We start from the raw sequence: 23,460 nt of genomic DNA on the forward strand, positions 1-23,460 counted from the left end.
GCTCCAGCTATGACCACACTGCCTCCACCTCCCCCTCCTACTTTTCTTGTTTCTGAGCACCAGGCGGAAATGTAATGTCATGACACATTGGGGGATTTCTTTCTTCCACTGCATTTTTCTGATGTGACTCCAGCCTGGGGGGGTTGGGGGAGCACAGGCCACAGGGGGAAGGAGGCGGGTGGTGGGGAGGTTAGCTGCCACATTCCACAGCGGCCTCCATTTGCATAGCTCCGGGATAGAAGAAAGAAGTTCAAGAGCTTTGGCAGACGCACTGGGCATTCAGCTCCTGTTCTGGCAGCTGCAGAGGCTGGGCCCAAACGCAGACTCTGCCAAGGCCAGGGAGGCAGGCCCTCTCCCAGCCCAGGCTGCCAAGATGAGGTGGAGGAGGTCAGAGCCTCTGCCTAAGATGGGGGATCACAGAAAGAGTCCCCTTCTTTCTGTCCAGCCTGGCAGCCAGTTGGCCATGAGTCAGTAAGTGTGTGTGTATAGGATGGGGGTGGCGGAATAATGTCAGGCCCTCAGTGCAAATCCTTCCAGGTTGGAGGACTGGTGTGGGCATTGGAGAGCCTGGGGGCTATCATGGCCCTTGTCCACCCTAGAAATATTGGAGGGGCAGCCCCTGGGCAGATGTCCTCACCCAGCTGCCAGTCACATTCCAGAGAGAGCCTCAAGCCACAGAGTGAGGCTTGAGAAAGAGCTAGAGGCCTCGCTCACCATGGAAACCAGGCTTCCTAGGAAAAGGTCACATATTTGATGTGGCTGTCATCCGGGCACCTTAAATGAAGCACTGTTCTTGTTTTCCTGAGGACACCCACCGGTAAAGAAGGCCTGGGACAATGGGGTGACAGTTTGACCTGTGTGTCCGACTCTAGGCAGGCCCCTGTCACAGCGAAGTCCAGTGCTGTACCCACTTACAGAGCCTGACTCCAACTTGTACCCACTGGGTCAGCCCTGCTGGCATAGCCGTGAATCTGGCAAGGAGACTGGCTGTTCCAAGAATCTGGAAAACCCACTAGGGTAAAACTACCAGGGGGCTTGAAGTCAGAGCTCGTTAATAGTTATCATGCATCGAGTACTTACTTCATGTCAGATGTTATGATAAATGCTTTCCACGCACCATAATCCTCATGAAAACCCTAATGAAAAAACGGAAGCTTTGAGAGGTTCAATAACTTGTCTAAGATGATATACAACCAAAAAATGGCCTGGTCAGGATTTGAACCCAGCTTTGTTGGCTACAGAGCCTGAACTTTTAATGAATGAAATGCATTTATTCATGCTTTCATTCATTTATTCAATTGTCCATTCATTCATGTATGCAGCAAACATTTAGAGAGAGTCTCTGATGTGCTAGGAACTGTACTGGGTATCGGTACAGAGAGCTGCGAAAGGGCACACTCCACGACCTCCATGAACTCACAGAGAAACAGATGAGCAAACAATGACAGTACAGTGTGACAGAAGCCACCGGAGAGGAACACCAAAGCTGCTATGGGAAGAGGACCAATTTTTCTTGCATTGTCCAGGCACAGTGCTGTGGAAGCACAGAACAGGAGTGACTCACCCAATTGAGACTGACGGACTTTCTCCAGAAGGTGTCTAAACACATCCTAGAAAAGGATGTTTGTACCTGCAGGGTTGAACGTGGGTCAGTCTTCTCCAGTTAGGCCTAGAGTCTCAGGGTCTGGAGTCGCATCCACTAGGCAGTCAGGAGAGAACACTTACATTCAAATGGACCTGATCAGGCTCCCCTTACCAAGCACATGGCTTCCCAGAGCCACCAACCCACTCAGTTCCACCAAAGAGATAGAATGAAGTCAGGCCTTCCTAGAGAGCCTTGGGTGAGGACATGGTTTACATAGCCAGCCTTATCTCAGGACACTAGGGGCAAAAAGGAAGAACAAGCTGGTAGCTTCTTCCTTCTTTCACATTCCCATTGAAGCCTGCCTGCTGTCAAAAACTGGGGGACAGCAGAAACAAAACTAGTCTCTCATTATAGGGAAACCAACCCAGTGACTTCTAGGTTAGGCAAGGAAATGAGGGTTGGGGAAAAGGGTGACTTAATTCCTCCCATCTGTCTGGTTCCTACACCCACATCATTTGTCTTTAGGGAAGCCTCCCACACAGGCTGTGACCCACTAACTACACCACTACAGCCCTGAAAGGAGCCCTTTTCCTTAAAGCCCTGTTGGTTAGTAATGGCCAAGATGCTGCGAGGGAAGAACGGAGGGAGGGAGGGACAGAGGGAGGGATGTTCTCTAAAGAGTAAGAGGGTAGCTGGCTTCCTTCACAGCTGTATGGGTGGCAGTGAGCTAAGAGGTCCTGTTCGCTTTTCCATTAATCAAGGGGGCAATCAAGAAAAAAAAAATGTGCCATTTTTAAAGTTCAAAAAGAAAATCCAAGCCACAACAACCTCCAAATTATATTAACATGGTGGTAGCCTGACACTCTGGAAACCAACCAAGGAAGGGGCAACTCTGACTTCCTCCTCCTGCTCTCAGGCAAGAATAGACTTTTTCTTTTTCCAAGCTTGTTCTCCATAGAGCGGACACTGCCCAGTACTCTGCTCCCTGGAGTCTTGGCCTGGCTTGGGTACCTCACCGAAGCAAGGAGGAAAACACAGAATCTTCTCCTCTCTTCTCTCTTTGGAGAATGTTGGCCAAGAAGGAAGTTCACAGTCATTGAGGAGCCTGGGCCCTCCTGGACAAAAACAACACCAAGCAAAATTGCATTAGGCCTTGGGCAAGGAACTTAATTCCTCTGAGTTTTGGGGCCCTAAGCCGTTAAACTGGACATACTGCTACTACGCACCTTCCTGGGGCAGTATAAGGATTAATTAAGATCCTATAAGAGAAGAGCTGTGAAACACCATTTAAATGTCAAGAGTCTTGATTTTTTTTTTCTTTTTCTGTCTTTAGGTCCTTCTTATTTATCCTTTTGCCTTCTTTTTTCTCCTCCTTGCATCCCTCTCCCTCCCATCACCCTCACTGTAGTACCATCCTTCACCACATTTGGACTTAATAAGTCCACAAAAGAATTCTCAGTTTCCATGGCCCCTGTGAGCTTGCTCCCCCATTCTTTCCCATCTTGATGAAAAGAACCATCATTTGTCCAGTTCCTCAGGCTAAAATCCAGAAAATCATCCTTGATTCTTCTCTTTTCCAAAGGCCCAAATTCAATCCCTCTGTATGTGTCATAGGTGATTCCTCCTGAATCTGACCATTTCCCACCAGCTCTTCTGCTACCACCCTAATCCTGACCACCATCACGTCTTTCCTGGATGACTGCAAAGAACTCTGAACATCTTGCTTCTTCCGCTTTTGTCCCCTAGATCCCATCTCTGTATACCAGTCATATTTAAAAAGCATAAATCAATAAGACAAGGATGCCCACTCTCCTCACTCCTATTCAATACAGTATTGGAAATCCAGCCATAGCACTTATACAAGAAAAATAAATAAAAGCGACCCAAATTGAAAAAGAACAGGTTAAACTGTCATTACATGCAGATGACATGATACTATATATAGAAAATCCTAAAGGCTCCACACAAAAACTACTAGAGCTGATAAAAGAATTCAGCAAGGTAGCAGGATACAAGCTTAACATCCTGAAATCAGTTGCATTTCTTTACACTAAAAATGAAATATCAGAAAAAGAAAGAAACAATCCTTTCTTAAACTGTATCCAAAAGATACTTAGGGATAAATCTGACCGAGGAAGTGAAAGACTTATATGCAGAGAACTATAAAACATTGACTAAGGAAATTAAAGATTACTTAAAGAAATGGAAAGATATCCCATGTTCTTGGATTGGAAGAATTATGGCCATACTACCCAAAGCAATCTATAGATTTAATGTGATCCCTATCAAATTACCAAGGACATTTTTCACAGAACTAGAACAAATAATCCTAAAATTTATATGGAATCACAAAAGACCCAGAATTGTCAAAGCAATACTGAAGAAAAAGAATAAAGCTGGAGGAATAACCTCCCAGACTCCAGACAATAGTACAGAGTGACAGTAATCAAAACAGCATGGTATTTGCACAAAAATAGAAATATGGATCAATGGAACAGAATACAGAGTCCAGAAACAACCCCACAAGCTTTTGGTCAATTAATCCTTGACAAAGGAGGCAAGAACATACAGTGGAGTAAAGACAGTCTCTTCAGCAAATGGTGTTGGGAAAACTGCACAGCTGCATGTAAATCAATGAAGTTAGAATACTCCCTCACACCATACACAAAAATAAACTCAAAATGGTGTAAAGACTTAAACATAAGACAAGACACTATAAACCTCTTCAAAGAAAATATAGGCAAAACATTTTCTGACATAAATCTTAACAATGTTCTCCTAGGGCAGTCTACCCAGGCAATAGAAATAAAAGCAAAAATAAACAAATGGGACCTAATTAAACTTATAAGCTTTTGCACAGCAAAGGAAACTATAAGCAAAACAAAAAGACAACTCATGGCATGGGAGAAAATATTTACAAAAGATGACACTGACAAGGGCTTAATTTCCAAAATATATAAACAGCTCATACAACATCATCATCATCATCATCATCATCATCATCATCATCATCATCATCATAATAAAAAATAAAACAAAAATGGGCAGAAGACCTAAAGAAGCAATTCTTCAATGAATACATACAAATGGCCAATAGGCACATGAAAAAAATGCTCAACATCACTAATTTTCAGAGAAATGCAAATCAAAACTACAATGAAGTATCACCTCACATCATTCAGAACAGCCATCATTCAAAATTCCACAAAAGACAAATGCTGGAGAGGGCGTGGAGAAAAGGAAACCCTCTTACACTGTTGAAATGTAATTTGGTGCAGCTATTATGGAAAACAGTATGGAGATTCCTCAAAAGACTAAAAATAGACTTACCATATGATTCAGCAATCCCACTCCTGGGCATACATCCAGAGGGAACCTTAATTCAAAAAGATACATGCACCCCAATGTTCATAGCAGCACTATTTACAATAGTCAAGACATGGAAACAACCTAAATGTCCATCGACAGATGACTGGACAAAGAAGCTGTGATATATTTATACAATGGGATACTACTCAGCCATAAAAAAATAAAATAATACCATTTGCAGCAACATGGATAGACCTGGAGATTGTCATTCTAAGTGAACTAAGCCAGAAACAGAAAAAAAAAATACTATATGATATCGCTTATACGTGGAATCTAAAAAATAAAAGACAAACAAACTTATTTACAAAACAGAAACAGACTAATAGACATAGAAAACAAACTTGTGGTTGCCTGGGCCGGGGGGAGGGAAGAGGGTGGGAAGGGATAAATTGGGAGTTTGAGATTTGCAGATACTAACAAATATATATAAAATAGATAAACAAGTTCATACTATAGTACAGGGAACTATATTCAGTATCTTATAGTAACTTATGGTGAAAAAGAATATGAAAATAGATATATGTATGTACATGTATGACTGAAGCATTATGCTGTACACTAGAGACTAACCCAACATTGTAAACTGACTATACCTCAGTAAAAATATATATATACAAAAAAAAGCATAAATCATATCACTCCCCGGCTCGAAATACTCCATTGGCTTCCAAATTGTTCACCATGGCCTACAAGGCCCCACATGATCTGGTCCTTACCTCCCACTTCAACCTCCAACGACAACACTTCAGCCCAGGGTTTCATTTCTGTCCCTCATACATACGAAGTTTATTCTTTGCATGCCTGATCCTATCTTGTCCCAGTTCAGATGTTACCTCCTCTGAGAGACCTTTCTTGAGCCACCTATGTAAATTAATTCTGTCCCCACTGATTCTTCAATAGATCATTCTTGTGTATACATGTTATTTCTGAAATTATCCTATTTTTTTCCTTACACATGTATTGTGGGGCTATGTGTCAGTCTTGTCCACTCTTCTTCAGTGGATGAATGGATAAATGAATGCACTTGTTCAAAAATTACTTCTTTTCTCCCTCTACCGTCACTGTATCAAAATGCCCTCCCTCTTCTTTAGAACATGGATTTCATTTGGAAGGTAACAGAGAGGCCTCTACAAATATTTGCTGAATGAATTACATAAACTAAGAATGCCAGCCTCTTAACGCATAGCTATTCCCAGGAGTATTCGCATTCTCAAACAGGAAGCTTGAATTTCAGGCCCTGCCAACAAAGGGAAAAATTTCAGACCAGCTGAGTTGAAGTGATACATTTGGACAGAGTTGCTGTTCCAATGCTTCTTAAATCCACATAAGACCCTTTAGCGCTCCTTTATTATCCAAAGTTGACATTAAAATGTAAAATAGTAATTGAAAAGCACTGTTTGTTTCTAAGGAAAGAATTGTGGACTTAGAATCAGAGGCCTGGGTTTCAATCCTGGATGTGACACTAATTAGCTTCTTGAACATGTTGCTGAAGATAACCAACATTTACTGAACATCTAACATATGCCTGGCTCCGAGCTAGACACTTTGCTCATATATATCATTTTTGCAACACTTCTGGGTGAATACTTTTAGTATGTCTATTTTATAGGTAAGGAGGAGGGTTCCGAAAGGTCCAGTATCATGCATGAAGGCGTGTGCTAATAAACAGTGGTGTCTGGGCTCAGACCCAAATTTGTTTCAGCCTGTATTCCTGTTCCTTCCCCAGCACCCTGATAAGGCACCTCCAGGCAGGAGAAGAAACTAAGGAATTGCTCTCCAAGATCATTTCAGGTGATTTCTTCACTACGTTGTTTCTGTATTTGGGAAAAGGAGAGGAGTCTGGCCCCAAGAACTCATTTGGGAATGTGGCTTAGTGGTTAGAGTAAAGTCTTGGGTGTCAGGCTTCCTGAGTTAACAGCATGACTTTACCACTCATCTTAGGCATCCGCAACATGGGTAGACTCAGACCACCTACCTCCTGGCCCAGTGGGCCCTGCTTAGTGAGCACTCCATAAATGACAAATATTTATTAAGCTAATAATGATTGTTATGAACATCATAGAAGAAAGTGTCTCAAAGGCAGCTGAAAGGGAAGCTCTCAGAGAAGAGGTAGTGCTCACAAGGGTCCGATTCCTTCTGCTGGCCAATCTTGAGAGGTGGCTGCAGGTTCAGAGGCTCCCAGGACCACCGTAACAGCCAAGTAGATGACCAGGGGAGCTCCACTTGAAAGCTTGAGGAGAGCTTTCATCAGCAGGAGGGCAGGAGGAGAGAGAGCAGCTGAAAAGCAGGAAGCCAAGAGACCACAGGAAACACTAGCTGGAGAAACAAAGTGTGCTCGGAAAAGGCCAGCCTTGTGTAGGGACTGGAGACTTGAAGCTTAGAGGCAGGAAAGGGAGCCCCACGAAGAGTTCAAAGTAATTCACTGTTCTGTAGTTATTTCTGACGTCTGTACTTACTTTCTCTGATTACTAAAGTAATACATTGGTACTTTACAGAGCTTTACATAATGCAAATAGCAAAATAGCAAAAGAGTCCCCTATTCAAGTTTTTAAGAATCTTTTTACTGAAGCTTGGGACGTATAGAAAAATGCACGAGTCATGCTCAGTGAATTTTCTCAAAGTGAGTACACCCGGGTAACTAGCACCTAGATCTTAGAACCGAATGTTATCGGAACAGCAGAAGTTCCCCTCTCTGCCCCCTTCCAGTCATTACCAATCCCAGTAGGAATCCTTTTCCTGGTTTCTTTCCCTATAGATTAGCTTTGCCTGTTTTTAAATTTTAAATAAATGGGATCACACAGAATGTACCCTGTGTCTGGCTTCTTTCACCCAGCAATATGTTAAAAGATTCATTCATAATGCTATTTAGTATTTCATTATACAGACATAGCACAATTTACTTATTAATTTTATCATCAAATATTGATGAGTATTTGGGTTTCCAGTTTTGAGTTATTGTAAATAATGCTATGCTCACTCTTGTACACATCTTTTAGTGAACATATGTACTCATTTCATATGTATTGAATTTCATTTCAAATGTATTTCATTTGTATATTCCTAGAAGTGGAATTGCTGGGTTATAGGGTGTGCATATGTTCAGCTTTGGATGTTCAAAGTGCGTATGAGATCCCTGTGTGGGCTCCCAGAGAAACTTCAGTGTCACAACTGTCTAAGAGAAGAGGATGAGGAAGGGGCAGTCCAGTAGCACTTGTCCACTGACCTCCCAATGGATCTGTCTGCCTCCAGTTTATCCGCCACACCATGGCCTGCCCCAAATTCCATTTATCCTGTCATCCCCATCCATCCTCCCCAACAAAGGCCCTTCTTTAAACCCAACCACACTTCGAGGGCAGCACTGCATCACATACCTGTCCACCTGCTGGTCTTGGACTGGACTTTAGTCATTTCTTATATTCATTCATCCATGTAACAAAAGTTGAGTGCCTACAGCTCAATTGCACTGTTTTAGAATCTGGAATTGCAGCAATGCACACACCCCTATCTTCATGGAGTTAGCACGCTAGTGGGAAGAGACAGACAAAAACAAATAAAAATGTTAGTGGTGACAAGGGCTATGGAGGAAAATAAAGCAGGATAATTAAGAGAATTAAGAATGGAGTGATAGAGGAGTGTGCTGCTGTATAATAGGTGGTCAGGGAAGGCCTTTAAGGCAGACAAGATCTGGATTATGTTCTGAATAATTGCATTGGCTACTATGTTGGAAATGGGCTATACGGAGCAAGGTGGGAGAAAGGAGACAGGAGGCCATCACAAGTCTGGGTAAGAGAGGACGGTGAATTGCACTGGGGCGATAACAGTGGCAGTGATAAGTGATTGCATTCAGCATATATCCTAAAGGTAGGTCTGACAAGATTTGCTGATGGATGGAATGTGGAGCATGAAAGGGGTGTCAAATGTGACTTGTTTCCACCAGGAGCAATGTCTGCTTGCGTATACAGCATAGAATCAGGCCCCCAAGGCCTGATTGAATGGGTAGATGTCTTTCCTGGTTACAGCCAGCCAAACTTCCTATGTGAAAGGTCTGTTCTCTCCTGTCTCAGAGATGGCGTAAGTATTAAGACAAATATTTAGAGTCAGATTACCAGTCACAGCTCTGTCACTTACCGACACTATATCCTCAGGCAAGTTACATAATCTTTCCAAGCCTCAGTTTCCTCTTTTGGAAAAATGGGCCAACAGTACCTCCACCACAGGGTTGTTGGGGATACTGAGACAGTATATACAAATAGGCCTGGTGTAGAGCCTAATACAGAGTCAGAGCTAAGAAAATACCTCTGTTAGGGAGAGGGTATAACTCAGTGGTAGAGTGCGCACTTACCATGAATGAGGTCCTGGGTTCAATCACCAGTACCTTCACTAAAATAAACAAATAAACCTAATTACCCCCCTATAAATACATACATACGTACTTACATAAAACATCAAAAAATAAATTTAAAAAAAGAGAAAAAAGAAAATACCTCTGTTAAACCAGTTCCCAGTTAAAACAAGCAGACAGAAGGCTACGCAGTAAGGGTTATCTTTATTTGAATTGCAAAGTATAAATATGAACCAGGTTTGGCAATACAGGTTGTAACAGTTCAGTAATGGCACCAGAAACTTCCAGAAGGGACCATGACAGCATACCTTGCTAGTTTTGGTGAGGTGGGCGGGTTTACACAAAAGCCTGCCTCACCTCCAACCTTTTCTGTAGCAACTGGTAGGTTATCAATTACTGAGAACAGTCGGCTCCAAAGTTTCCTGTTCCTCCTCAGCCTTTTTCTTTGCTAGTATCTTCTCTAGAGTATCCTCTGCTGCACTGACCCCTGCATGGAGTAGCACCAGAAGAATGGCAGGAGTAAGAGAAATGTCTTGACACATGGGAAGGTGAGTTCCCACTCTGTGGGCCTGGGACAATGGAGGGGTAAGGGGCCAGGAAAGCTGCAGGCATGGAAGCCCCACCTCTTCTGAGATTGGGCAGGGAGAGGACACAGGGAAACACTGATATCTGTTACATCTTGACATCAGCACCTTGGGCTTTCAAAACATAAACGGTAGACACAATCGCCTAGGCAAGACTGCAATCCAACTCACAGAGTGGATCTGACAAAGTTAATTCCTATATCCTGACCATACAGAACACTCCCTGTGGCACTCTGATCATGGAGGATCTTCAGAGATGTGGACAGAAAAGTAGATGACTACAGATGGGTCACAGAGCCACCTCAGATTTGTGGCAGAGGAGAGTGATGCTGAGCCAGATGGTGGGGGATGTGGGGTGGAGGGCCAGGAAATTGCCAAAGTAACAGTCTAGGCACTTGAAATATTATTGTTAGATTGTTAAAAACTAAATAAATTAACATACATAGAATAAAATAAATATATAATTTAAGAGGCATTTTACAAACAAACAAACAACAAACAAAAATAGGTGTTATTTTTCCATCTGGGTAGAAGTCCCAAAATTCAGAGTTCTCAGGTTTATGGTATTTCACAGTTAACTCATCAAATCCAGCACTGGAGGGTCCAAATGGCAGATCCCTTGGTGGCTACTTGAGTACACGGCTTCTCAATCTTTGTTACTTTCTTCCAACCCACAAATCTTTCTTTCTTCCTCTTCTTTTTTTCTTTTTTTTCAAAGATCCTGGAGCATATGGAATTTAACTGGCGTTTTAATCCAGAAGATAAGTGTTTAAACAAACTTATGGGGGTAAGTGGGACTTGGTGGAGGGGAATCCAAAGGGCATAAAGAGTCCCTCAGTTTTGCTTTCTTCTGACCCAGATCCCACTGGACATACTCTGTTTGGCACTTGAAGGCTCTGGTATTTTGGCAAAGCAATTATGGGAGGCCCAATCTAGATGGCAACTGGGGATGAAGGAATCTTCATGGCTAGTTGTGAAGTCCTTTTCCTCTGCAGAGTCTGCGATCGATCAAAACTTGTATCTTCTCAGAGGTAGCAGTCCCCAGTTGATTCCTAAAGCATAAGAGGAAGGCATTTAAAGATGGATTCAGCTTAAAAGGTCTTAAGAGTCTCCTGGGTCCACTCTCAAGAAGTAGAAAGATCTTCTGGGAAGGGGTGGGAAGGCGACAAGAAGAGGATGGGAGAAGCTATCTTCTCAGGCATCTCTCCTGGGGATCTCTCTAGCAACTTTCACCCTAGTTGGAGATGCAGCCCCAAAAGCCTTTTTAAAAATAATTTTGCAATGGAACCCTGACTCCACAGTAGCCTGTCCCCCAACCCGTAGGTCAAGAGAAGAATTCAGCATGCCTAGAAACAGATCCAGGAAAGATAGTGATGGGGCCAGGGGGCAAAGGGTGGACCATTACCTTGAACACAGGTCTCTCTCAGTGGGAAGTAGTCATGCCCAATTTCACTTTCTCTTCATTTTCCACATCATAACCTCCTCTCCTGTGGTACCTGGGGAAGATAAGTTCTGTGAGCAAGCTCTGCCTACTATAAGAGGGTGCAGGTCCCAGAGCTGGTCCTTTCGAAAGACTCTGGCCCAGTGGTTCTCTCTATACTTGGAAAATCCTAGAGGATATGGCGGCCCAACAGACCTCTGGCCAAAGGTCCGACTACCTCAAGGGATGCCTGTCTCTAACAACAGGCTATAATTTGCTAAGAACTTTCACCTCAGTTATATGATCCTTACAACATCTTTATGAGGTAGGTAGACAGAGATTATCATCACTGAAAGATTACAACCCTTAGCAAGATAGGTAACTTGATCCAGGTCTCAAAACAGATGAGTTGCACTCCTTGTAAATGGGCACAGAGTGCTTAGTAGGTTTCCCCAATCTAGAACACAACCTGGACTGGAAGCATGGCCTGAGGTCCAGATGCCTCAGAACTGGAAGGATATACCAATAGCACCACCCAGGCCCCGACTACCAAACCATACCCTAATGCCATCAAAGATCAGAGCCTGGAGGAGGAACTGTGTGAAGAGGTGGCTCCACAGGTGGGCTGCTGATTCTGCTACAAGAAGCAAGACCTGCTATGGCCTGGCAATTTTGCCCTGGGCTCTAGAGAGTGGACTCATGTTATACCAGAGGAGCCAGGTTCATGTCATACCAGAGGATCCATACCAGAAACCCTATACCCAGGAATGCTCCTAGACCAGGATTTGGGGGGTTGGAAGGCTCATGTCACCATCAGGTAGAAGATCCTGGAGAAGGAGGAATAGAAGTGATTTGCAGAAATAGCTGTGACACTCACCTAAACATGAGAAGCCCCACAATGACGAGCAGACAGACGGATGACAGCACCACGGCCACCACAGCCAGGATGGTTGTGTGATCATAGGTATATAAACGATTTTTCACTGGGAGGCTCAGTCCATGGCACCTTTCTCCATGGTAACCTGGGTGGCAGCTGGTCCAAAACAGAACAAAGCAGAGATGAGGTTAGTGGTTTGGCCAGACTCTTGGCAATAGGCCACCTACACAAGCAAAACCCCACTCCCCACAACTTCAGCCTGTCAGTCCCTAACAGTGATCTCTGTCCTTCCTCTATCCTTCTCCATACAAGACTCTTAGAAGCCCCTCTGAAGGCTCCGTAGCCTTCCTCCCTCACTCCACACCCTCTCCCTTCTCCATTCCCTTTGGTTTTCTGGCTCAAAGTTCCTGCTCCAGGCAGGGAAAAAGCAACGGAGGACTTCAGGGCTTGGCTAGATATGTTCCACGTGTGGATAATTAACTACATTTGTGTTAAGATGTTCTGTTTAAGCCAGTTCAGAGGACTTAGGCACAAGATCTGGTGGGCTGAGCTGAGGGGATTCAGTATCACTCCCTCTAGTGAGGCCCCTCAACACTCTGACCCAGAAATAAACCCAGCCTTCCCCACCAGTGCTTTCAGCGTCCAGTCTCTCTCTGCCACTGCCCAGCCTATTAATAGGCCCCGTTCCTTTGCCAGGAGTCATTTTTCTCGTTTCCTTCATTTAACTCCCAGCTCCCTCTGAGTGCAAGGCCTAACTTGAGAGCTTAATTTTGGCCTTTGGCCTCCGAACGCTAGGCTATCAGGCTTCCTATATCACAGGACAAAGCCAACAAACCAAGAAAACATCTTCTTGCCCAGCTGTCCTGCCTGTGCATTCTAGACCATCAGAAACAACCCCTTGGCTTCTCTCACTCAAGAAATAAATCAGATGGCAACTGCCTCTTCTAACACAAAACTTTTCCTGGAAGCTCTTAGGAAGACTGGGAAGTGCTTATAGTTGAACAAGCACATTCATGTCCCTTTCTTTATCTGAGCACCCCAGAGACCCTTTGATGTAGTAGGAGCCCCATGTCACAGAAGGGCAGAGCTGTTTTCCCCTACAGTCACACAGCAGGGCAGACACATGGATGTGGACTGTGTGATAGTGAGCTCAGCCAGGGGTGTAGCAGCTCTGTCTGTCTAGGGACTTCAGGCCACTAGCAGCTGACGGAAGCACTGAGAACCTGGTGGCCCTCTATTCTGAACTGCCCATCCTTTGGGAAGAAGGTTAGGCACTTGGTGCCTCAGAGCAAGGAATCCCCTTCTTCCTGCTCTTCCAGAAAAGCTCCAAGGAGCAGACCTGTCCAGACCCAGGGGCCGGGCTGCCCCTGCCTTCCTGCCCAGCACTTCTCCCTTTCCCAGCTCCTCCTGGGTGTTTTGGGGAACCACTTCACTGTAGGATAAATGCAGGTCAGGTCCACAGCAGAGCACACAGTTCCTTGCCTAGCCTCTCCATGCATCTGTCCCATCGGCCCAGATGGGCAAAGCAATGACCCCCATCCTGCCAGGACAATAGATGATGCTCTCAGGGATGCCCCTGGAAAATCATTTGTGCACCTCAGTTTACAGTTTACAAGACAGTATTCTTATCAACTACCTTAACTGAGACTCATAACACCCTGGTAGGCAGGTGTAGACTCTTTCACAGATCGAAAGACCAAGATTAGGGTCAGAGAGAGTAAGTGATTTGCCAAATGTTTCACAAGTGGGAGGAGAAGGGCCAAGATTAAAAATTAGTCTTGGCAGATTCCAAATTCATAATTCTTTCCATTCTGAACAGTGCAGGTTACCCTGCAGAAACACATATCTGATGGGTTTGATGGGTTTGAAAGACTGTCTCTTTGCTCTCTCATATTATTATTATTATTATTATTATTATCATCATCATCATCATCATCATCATCTTGAATAATAAATAGCAAACATTTCAGGCTCCCTATAAGCCAAGTACTCTGTGCTAATTGCTTTACAAGGATCATTTCCTTCAGCCTCAAAAACATCTCTGTGAAGAAGGAGTTACTATCTTCATTTTAAAGATGAACAAACTGAGGCTTAACCTCCGTTAGAAAACTCGCCCACGATCACACAGCTAGTGAGTGGGAGAGCCAGGATTCAACCCAGTGGTCTGGCTGACTGCAGAGACTGTGCTTTCCTGGGGGGAGGGAAGCTGAAGTTGAGTCTGTTTTTCACTCCCAGTCCATCATCCAAACCCCACAGGTAGTTACTCAGATGATAGAAATAAAGCTTGGCCTCAGAGTCCCGCAATTCAGTTACATAATCCCTCCACCCCCACCCTGAGTCAAAAGGATAATAATGTAAACATCCTAATATTACCTCCCTCCCTTTGCAGACAACTCTTGGCTCCCCCATGGAAGGGGCATTCCAAGCATCCCAGGGTTGGGGCATGATCGTGTGTCTTGCCCAGAGCCGGCAACCCATCAAACTGGGACCTGTTCCTCCTACTCATGTCTGTGACCCATTTCAGAACTTGCATTATTACAACAGAAGCAAGAACTCTCTGGAGTCCAGATACATTTTCCAAATTGGATTTCTCCACCCCTACCCCAGGAGGTGGAGGGGGCACCATTTGGTGGAGGGGACTCAGAATGCCTGTGTTCCAGGCTGGTTCTGCTGCTATTTCTAGCCGGGTGATCTTGAGCAAGTTATTTTCACATTTCTAAGCTTTGGTTTTCTCATGTAAAACAGAGGAACAATAAATGCTTACCTCATTAGAGTTCTGTGAAGGTTGAATGAGATAATATAGATAAAAGCACTTAATCAAAGCCTTGTGTGGGAGTTACTATATAATCAGACTCCAGAGGACAGTGCCCATACCCTGAGGATGGGGCACCAAAGTCAGATGCAGCCAAAGAGAAGGGGGCTTATCATTCCTTCTGGGCATCTGAGCAATAAAGCCAAATGAAGCCCTTGAGCCTGTCTCTTTTCCAGCACTGAGTCTTCCTCAGCCCAATTGCCCCCAGGTTTCCTCCAGTCACAGGAAACTTTGCAGCCAACTTCTGGGTCAGCAACTAGTCAGGAGCCCCAGGAAACTGCTCTTTGAGGGCAACTTTTGGCTGGTAACACAAAAGGATTTTCCTGTGGATGGTGGCTGCAGAGGGCTGGTTTAGGAAGTCGGCCAGCCTCAAGCTCACCACAGCAGCCTGGACACGCCCTGGCTGGTGGTTCCTGGGTCTGGAAGCAAGAAGGAGCCACAAAGGGCCCCAGATGTAGGTGCCCAGCTGTCACATTCCCCCAAACCAGGAGCTCTGTGTCTGCTTGTTGTCTGCTGCCCTGAGTACCAAAGGCTGGAGGCAGGAGGCAGCAAACCAGAAACAGAATCCAGCCCCTTGAAAATCTGCCTAGGAAGCAGACACAAAGTCCTCACATCAGATTGCCATGCTCTTAAACTAGGAAAAGCCTTAAGAGCCCTCTAGTAAAATAGCTGCCCTCTATAAAATCCTGCTCCAACTCTGTAAGGACAGGCAGAGAAGAAGGATGCAAGCCAACACCCAGGGCAGCCTGGGGGCATGAAAAGCATGTTGGAATGGGAGTCAGGCACCTGAGTCCCTGTCCTGTTTCCACCTACTTTATTTAGCTGTTGATCTCAGACAAATCACTTCCTACTTCCTGGCTCCAGCTTCCTCATCTTTCAAGTAGAGACAGCAAACCTCCTGTCTACCCAGCAGAGGGCTTTCAATCATCCCAGGACAGAACTACATCTTCCCATCTCCTAGAATAGTTGGCACCAAGTAGGTGTTCAACATGTATCTGTTGGGCCCAACTCATATTAAATGTAAACTCTGGAGCTCCAGGGCAAAGAAGGGATGGTATTGTCACATTTATCATCACCATCCCTAAGGTCACCTTGGCCCTGGACATCATTTTCTAGGTTCTCTGGGCTTAGCTGGTCGGTCCAGCCCAGCTCTCCAGGAGAGCAGCCTTACAAGGGTTCTCAGCTGAGCACTGAAATTCCATCCACCAATGCCTTGGACCAGTTTGGCCCAGACAGATTCCTGGCCTCAATCCATCCATCCTGACTACTCTCAGAGTCACCACCTCCACCCTGTACTAATGAGGCCATTCTACAAACTTAAGACAAACATTTCCTTCCCTGTCCCAAGACCTTGGGAAGGATAATATGGGGACTGTCTAGGTCACTTCTAAGCAACCGTCTCCAATATTAAGCTCATGATGAGGATGTTATAAGAGAGGACACTCAAGTGACTGTGGACATGGTGGGGAAGGATGGGTCTGTCTGCCAACTGTCAAATACAGGGCAGCTCTGCCACATGAGATCAGATGGGATAAGAAAGCTTTAAAAAGCCAAAGGACCTGTCCCAATCACAGTAGAAGCGATGCCAGGCAGCCAGCCTTCTTGACAGGCTGGGAAGCAGTGTGCACACAACTGTCTCCTGACCCTGCCAGAATCTCCCAGGTCACAGAGGCTGCCTCTCCATAGGAAACTCGGGCCCAACAGAAGAGAGTGGATGTTTGCAGCTTGATGTGGGTGTGGGTCTCGGGCACAGTGGTGACATTATGCCTGCCAGAGAGCATGGCAGTGCTGTCATTCCTGAGGGATTGCCAAGGCAGCCCTCTGCTGGGCTTGGCCTAGCACAGTGGCTGGGGAACCCATGGCCCCTCCACCCACACCCTTGCCAGGGAGAAGGTGGTGATGCCTGACCGACCAGGGGCTGATGCCTACTGAGTCAGGTTCCATTTTCTGCTAATCCCGCACAAAGGAAGTGTTTTCCCACCCCAGTGGCCAAAGGCCAATACCCACCCTGTCCCCCACCTCATGGCCCTTGACAGGGTGAGGAAGAAGGGAGGAGAGACTTCTCCCTGCTCCCAGTGACTGCTTCCTGTACAATCCTGCCACGCCTCAGATTCAACCCACATTTTCTCACATGCACATAGGTCTGAGTGCATACACACCTGCACAGCATGTGTCCAAATGTACCTCAGACCTGCCTGCAGGCCTTGGGAAAGGAGGCTATGCGAGCTCCACTCCACCCAGGAAGCCCACTCTGCCATGTTTCCTACTGGCTTCTCCCATCTGGAGTAGGGCATGAGGCAGAGAAATGAACCTGCCTTCAGGTGTCAGCTCTCCTCTCCACAAGCTCATTTCTGAGCAAGCAGGAAATTTCTGAGCAAGCAGGAAAAGCAAGGATGAAAGAGCGTCACAAACCCACGCCACAGGAAATTGCATCCTATGTTGGGGGGAGCCCCTTCCGCTGACTAAAAATATTTCCCCTCCTCCCAACTTCCTCCCAGAGGTTGAGAAGAAACTGGGTAGAATTATGAATTCAAGGAACAGTGACAACGAGGAACAGCCACGTGGCTGAAGAAGAGTGAGCTGATAACAGACAGTCCCAGGGAAGGGACACTTACATGCAGGATGGAGCCCGGAACTCCTTCAAATATTTGCAGTCTCCGTGGATGCAGTAATCCTTGTATTTCCGAAGACACGGGTCTCTCTTCTTCCCTAACCCCTTGCCTTTCTTCTTTCTTTTCCCACGCTCCTCCTTGCCCGGTGTGGCCAGAGCTTGCGGCTTAGAGGAGAAAGCAGCTGCAGTAGAAAAGTAGATGCTGTTAAGTCTCTGGCTCTCTCAGGGGAAAGGCTCACACAGCACAGTGTCAGGAAGGACGCTTTCATACTACCTCCACTCAGACGCCTGAGAAGGCCCTTTGGCCCAGTGCCTCCCAAGGGCTGAGGGAAGCCTGGGCAGACCACCAGAAAGCAGTGGAGGAAGGAGAGGCTGAGGGAGTCCCAAGGAAGGCATTTCACAAACTCAGTTTAAGAACCTCATTCTAAGAATGCTAGTTTCTGTTAAGTAACTGCAGCTGCTTGGGCAATTCTACCAGCTTCACCCCCACCCCACTGTCCATCCTCATCTCCTACCCCCCCCACGCCCACTTGGTTCTATTTTGGCCTTAAATCAGCCTCATTTCCTGATGCTGCACTCAGTGACCCACTTGCAGGAAGAGAGTGTCAGAGATAAAAATTGCTTCTGGACAAGGTACTTGGAGGGTACTTTAGAAGGAGAAGGCTCCTAAAATAAGAACAGTACCCATGTCTGGGTGGCCCCCTCTGGGGTATCCATTTGCACCAGGTTAATGAGCCCAAATCTGAACCAGCCTCAGGGATACAAGCAAGCCATCTCTCGTCAGAGCCTTGCTTTTTTGACATCAAGCAGAATGCTTAACTTGCTATGCGCCCTTTGCAGCTCATCCCCTCTCTCAAAGATCCATTTACATTTATCCCCAAATGTCCTGTCTCTAGCTCTCTAGGATAGGGAGTACAGTGCACAAGGGGTAGAAAGATGGAAAGTAAAGAACTATCGAGAAGGAACTAGAACAACAACGACTCTCCCCATTTTTCCATGCTTCAAAGGGGAAAAACGATCTCACACAGACATCCAGCTGGGACTGACCATGGGCTACACCCATCAGCTCAGGGGTCTAATGCCAGTCCCCCTTCCCCTGTCCCCAGCAGAATAAAGGTGCCCACTGTCCGTGGCTGTAGCGACATGTCTGGCAGAAGGGTGAGCATTGCATATTAGACTGGGGACCTTGGATCCTCAAGGTGGAACTGGCTTCAAAAAATATGGCTTTTCATTTTCAGATGAAAAACTTGAGGTCCCAAAAGTCAGTGACTTGCCCAAGGTCATATAGGGTTGGGATCTGAAATGTGGTCTCTGGAGTCCATTTCCAGTGCTCTATCCCAACACACCAAGCTGCCTCACACACACCCCTGTTCCTCCATCAGACAAGCCCAGAGCACCTGGGATGTTGAGTCAGGAATGAGACAATGAAGGGGCTCTAAAGTCGGTAGATCCATGCTCTAATTTCAGCCATGTGATTTTGGGCAAGTCACATAAATCTCCCCGAGCCCTGAGGTTCTTGGTAAAAAGTGGATAGCAGGGGTTCCTATCTCAGAGGGTTGCAACACGGATTAATTAACCCACAATAACGTATTGAGTGCCTAAAATACAGCAGGCACTTAATAAATGGTAACATTTAAATTAGGTGAGAAGATATCCTGAGATCTGAAAAATCGTCTTTGCCCAGGAAACCCAAGAAAAGGGCACAGGCAGGTGCCAGTAGTCCCATAGTCCCCTGTTTCTTCTGGTGCAGACCCAGAACCAGTGACCAGAGCTGTGGTGAAACTGAGGCAGGAGAGCCAAGCCAATCAAAAAAGGGAGGGAGAGAGTGACAGGGTGATAGCCAGGCTCCTGCTGGGGAGAGGGAGCTGTGAGTCAGGTCTGCAGAGGTATGAGGAGCAGCTGTGTGGGTGGAGGGTGAGTCACAGCCCAGCTCTGCCCAGCCTAGGAGGAGAGGGCCAGGAGAATCCAGGTTGTTCTGGCCAGGGGTGACCCCAGAGGGTCACTAAGAGAATGGAAGGTGGAAGCCCAGCCTCAGTTTTGGAGCAGATCCGTAATTTATACAAAACAGAGACAGCACCTAAGGGAAGCTCTGGAGAAGGAAGACGGGTGGCTGAGCAGGCGGAGCTAGAACAGGTGGGTATCCTTCCAGCCAAATATAGTCATTCCAGGGCTCCAGGGCTCAGTCCCTGCTCCACCCTCAAGAATCTCTGCAGGTGGCTGGGGATAGGGAAGGAGACAATACTGGAGGTTCTGGACTCTGCCCTGTGCTTCTATGTACTTAGCCACAGCACCTGGGCTGGCTGGAGGATCCCACCCAGGGACTCTAAGTGGTCCGGAAGTATCCAGGCTTTGGGTAGGATTTGTAGACACATAGCACATCAATACAGCTCTCTAGGGACCCCGTGCTCACCATTCACAGCCTCCTCAAGGGGTGCTGGCCTTACCTGGGCAGACCAAGAGTTCTTCATTCCCCTCTGTTTCCCCAACTTGGAGACAGGTAGGTGGAGGAGACTAACACTGCACACCTACTGTGTGCCTAGCATCTCTACATCTTTTATCTTATTTTACACACAATAGCCATTTGATGGGGGAATTAGGACTTGTGCCCATTTTTACGTAGAAACTCGAGGGGAAGCATCTCAATAGGAACCACTCCTTGTTCCTATCACCCAGATTACCTCAGAGGAATGAATGTATGGAGCCCAGGCACTTTGCCTGTCTCAATTGCCCTAAGTACCCAGAAGGGCAGCAACTCAGCACGTGAGACCCAAGGACAAGAAAGACAATGGGACCTGTATACCAGGATCCCCCAGTAAGCTTGGCAGGCCAAGCGGCTTTTCCTTGAAGTCCCCCTTGAAAAACCCCAAACCATAGGTGTGCCCAATCAGCATGAATGCCAGATCCGCTTATTTCTCAACTCCCACCAGGGTCCGAGGATGGGCAGCCCCAACACCCACCTCTGAAAAGGTCCATGTTTCCCTCTTCCAAGTCCAGGGCTTCCCGGCCTCGGCCACCTCCCGGGGGCAACAGCTGGTCCGTAGATTCAGTGGGAGAGTCCAGATTGCTGGTTCCAGCCGCAAGCCCTCTCCGAAGCCGCTCCAGGCTGTCGCCGGTCACCAACGCCGAGAGCACTGCGCGTGAGAGGCGCGGCCGCATCAGACCCCAGCCCAGACCCCGGGTCGCCACGCACCGTCGCCGGCGCCCGCCAGCCGGGGAGCACTGGCCCCACCAAGTGGCCCGCGCCGGGGGCGCTGCAGCTATCTCCCTCGGTGCCCCAAGCAGAGCCTCCCCATCCCCCCGACCTCCGGGGACGGCGGCAGCCTTCTTACCTGCAGCCAGAATGAGCTTCAGCACCACCGACGGCGGCAGCTTCATGGTCCCGGATCCGGCGGAGGCGGAGAGGCAGCAATCACTTTGGAGGCGGCGGCCACCGGGCGCTGGCACCGGAGCCGGGGCCGGCGAAGCTCGGGAGATCCGGCCGGGCAGGGTCTGCTGCCGGCCTCTGGGTGCACGCCTGACTGCGACCTGCGCGCAGCTCGCGGCCGCTGGGCGCCTCTCTGCTCACTCTGTCAATCAGTCAATCTGTCTGTCCGCCGGAGCCCCCGCGCCTCAGTCAGGCTGGCCAGCCGCGTGCCGCGCGCAGATCCCTCGGTCGACTGAGCGCTCCCCGGCGCGCGGCCGGGAATAAGGCTCTGGGAGGCGCCAAAGCCCCGCCCCGCCGCCCGCCGCCCCCTCCCCCCTCCCCTCCCCCGGCACTGGGACGCCCGCCCGGCTTGAGGCGCCGGCAGCGCAGCCCCCGACCCCGCGGGCGCGGCGGCGAAAGGGGGCGGGAGAAGGGGGCGGTGCTCACATATTTTGGGACTGGGCCAGGGCAGCCACCGCCTGACTGTGGGTAGGGCTGCTGACCGGCAGGTGGCGGGGACCAGTTCCTACCTTTCTCCAAATGTTGGTCGCGCTGCAGCCTTGTGTCTGCTGAGCCGAGCTTCGCCCTTGGACACCCCTCACTTCTTCCCCTCTTCCAGGCCTGGTCCCTCCTGTCATCCCTGCTCTGAACCAGGGATCTCCACCCATGTCACCTTCTGAGCTTCAGAAACCTGCTTCTTCGCCTACCAACAAATCGAGTACTGAATAATAATTAAATCATTTATCATTTAAACATTAGACGTATGAATGCCAGCAGGTCTCGTGGGCCCGAGGTTACCAGAGTTGCAGTTACAAGCACTTGCATCAATTCAGCAAAGGAAGTTAGGATTTTTCCAGCCGCTGGAGTGGCTTCTCCCCATCTATTTTCCAGGATACATAGTCACCATTAGGATTTTTGAACTACGGGTTATAATTCCCAGGCTTCTGGGATTGGAGAGACACAGGCTGTGAAATAAGCCTCATACTGCTCCTGGCCTTTGAACACCATCTTCTTCTCCAACCTAAAAACTGAGCCCCCTCCCACAGGACCCAGCTGGCTAGCCTAGGTTTCTGTGTTCAACAGGTGCCAGGAGACTGACTTGTTTCTCTTCCAGCGCGTGTATTTTTACAGGGGTCTTCTGGAGTCAGTGTCCCGACCCAAAGAAATGACTCTCTCAGTAGGCATTTCAACTCCCAGGGACGTGCTGGGGAGGGAGTTGTGTGACAGAGGGCTGGGTTGGCATTCAGAGCCCTCAGATTGTGCCAGATAGAGCTGCTTGCCTGATTCAGCCCGTGTGTAGGGATAAAAACAGGCCTGCTATTTATACACAGTCTATCCCACTCTCCCTTCCCATCCCCACTTCTGCAGGGGTCAGTGCAACTCTGTGCTCTTAACTCGCCCCTAGCAATTCTCCCCAGGTTTGGGTTTCCATAACGCACTTGAACCACTACAGACCTAAGTTGGAATCCTGACTTTGCTTCTTACTGTGTGATCTTGGACAAGATATTTAATCTCACTGAGCTTCAGTTTCCACATCTCTCAAATGGGAATAACAATAATAGTAATGCCTACTTCATTGAGAACTTCTTGAAAATTGAACGAAGGAACACATATAGAGCAGTTAGTACAGTACCAGACATACTACAGGCTGTCACTAAATGGGACCTATGATTATTATTATTACCAAGCATTTTACATTGACCATTCCATTTCCTTAGAGACCTCTTCTCTCCCTTCCCCACAGATCTGAGGCTCCGCATGTGGTTGGGCTGGTTTTAGAAGGAAGCTCACCTGTCACCTATTTGGCCAAGCACCACTGTGGGATTATTCCTTTGGGTGATCAGTATCGGGCCTAGGACTTCAGTAGATTGTCACCACCCAGGCCACACCTTTGTCCTCCCTCAGCAGCTGCCTGACCACTTGCTTCCCCAAAACAAAGCTACCTTGGGATCACGGGTCTCCCCAGGGGAGGGTGGAGGGAAATACTTCCTGACAGCCAAGTCACCCCCCTCCCCCCACCAATGCCAGGTTCACACCCAGCTCTCCTGTCTCAGCCTGCCTCTCCCTTCACACACTCTGTCCTTCCGCCTTCTCACCCCTGCATCAGCCTTAGCCCACTCACAGGGCAACTCCAAGTTTTCATCACACCTGTGCGCCTCGCCCCAGCTAGGTTTGTGTGTCAGCCAGGGTTTATGGGAAGGGCCTGGAATGGTTTTGGGATAGTCACTTCTCCTCTTAGAAATTTGATCCTCTGATCAGAAAAAGGAATTACGATTCATGCTGGGGCAACCTCATTAACTCATTTATTCCAAAACCATTCCCTGAATGCTTTTCAGGCACCCGGGACACAGCAATAAACAAGAAAGCCAAGGATATGCTTTTCATGGAGCCCACATTCTACAATAGGGGGAGACAGCCAACCCATTAAGTAAATGAAAAAGGAAAATGGACCCTATG

At 47.4% G+C, this 23,460-nt stretch overlaps 1 protein-coding gene across 1 annotated transcript; it reads right to left on the reverse strand.

Moving 5' to 3' along the window:
* Window positions 1-9,481: 9,481 nt before the first annotated feature.
* On the reverse strand, window positions 9,482-21,274 carry HBEGF (heparin binding EGF like growth factor). Its single transcript, XM_074360805.1, has 6 exons — window positions 20,930-21,274; window positions 20,558-20,731; window positions 17,605-17,782; window positions 12,178-12,333; window positions 11,286-11,376; window positions 9,482-10,932 (listed from the first exon to the last, which is right to left on the reverse strand). The coding sequence occupies exons 1-5, from the start codon at window positions 20,973-20,975 to the stop codon at window positions 11,304-11,306; spliced, it is 627 nt and encodes a 208-aa protein (XP_074216906.1). The 5' UTR covers window positions 20,976-21,274; the 3' UTR covers window positions 9,482-10,932; window positions 11,286-11,303.
* Between the last annotated feature and the right edge of the window lie 2,186 nt (window positions 21,275-23,460).

This window comes from Camelus bactrianus, chromosome 3, assembly GCF_048773025.1.
Source record: "Camelus bactrianus isolate YW-2024 breed Bactrian camel chromosome 3, ASM4877302v1, whole genome shotgun sequence".
Taxonomy (NCBI): domain Eukaryota; kingdom Metazoa; phylum Chordata; class Mammalia; order Artiodactyla; family Camelidae; genus Camelus; species Camelus bactrianus.

Bases quoted from the DNA above. Each gene is read 5' to 3' on its own strand.
- HBEGF (XM_074360805.1), bottom strand. From the start codon at position 20,975: ATGAAGCTGCCGCCGTCGGTGGTGCTGAAGCTCATTCTGGCTGCAG. The intron at 17,783-20,557 runs GTGGGTGTTGGG...TTTCTACTGCAG, and splicing joins AAACATGGACCTTTTCAGAG to CTGCTTTCTCCTCTAAGCCG. The intron at 11,377-12,177 runs GTGAGTGTCACA...TATCTTCCCCAG, and splicing joins GTGGGGCTTCTCATGTTTAG to GTACCACAGGAGAGGAGGTT.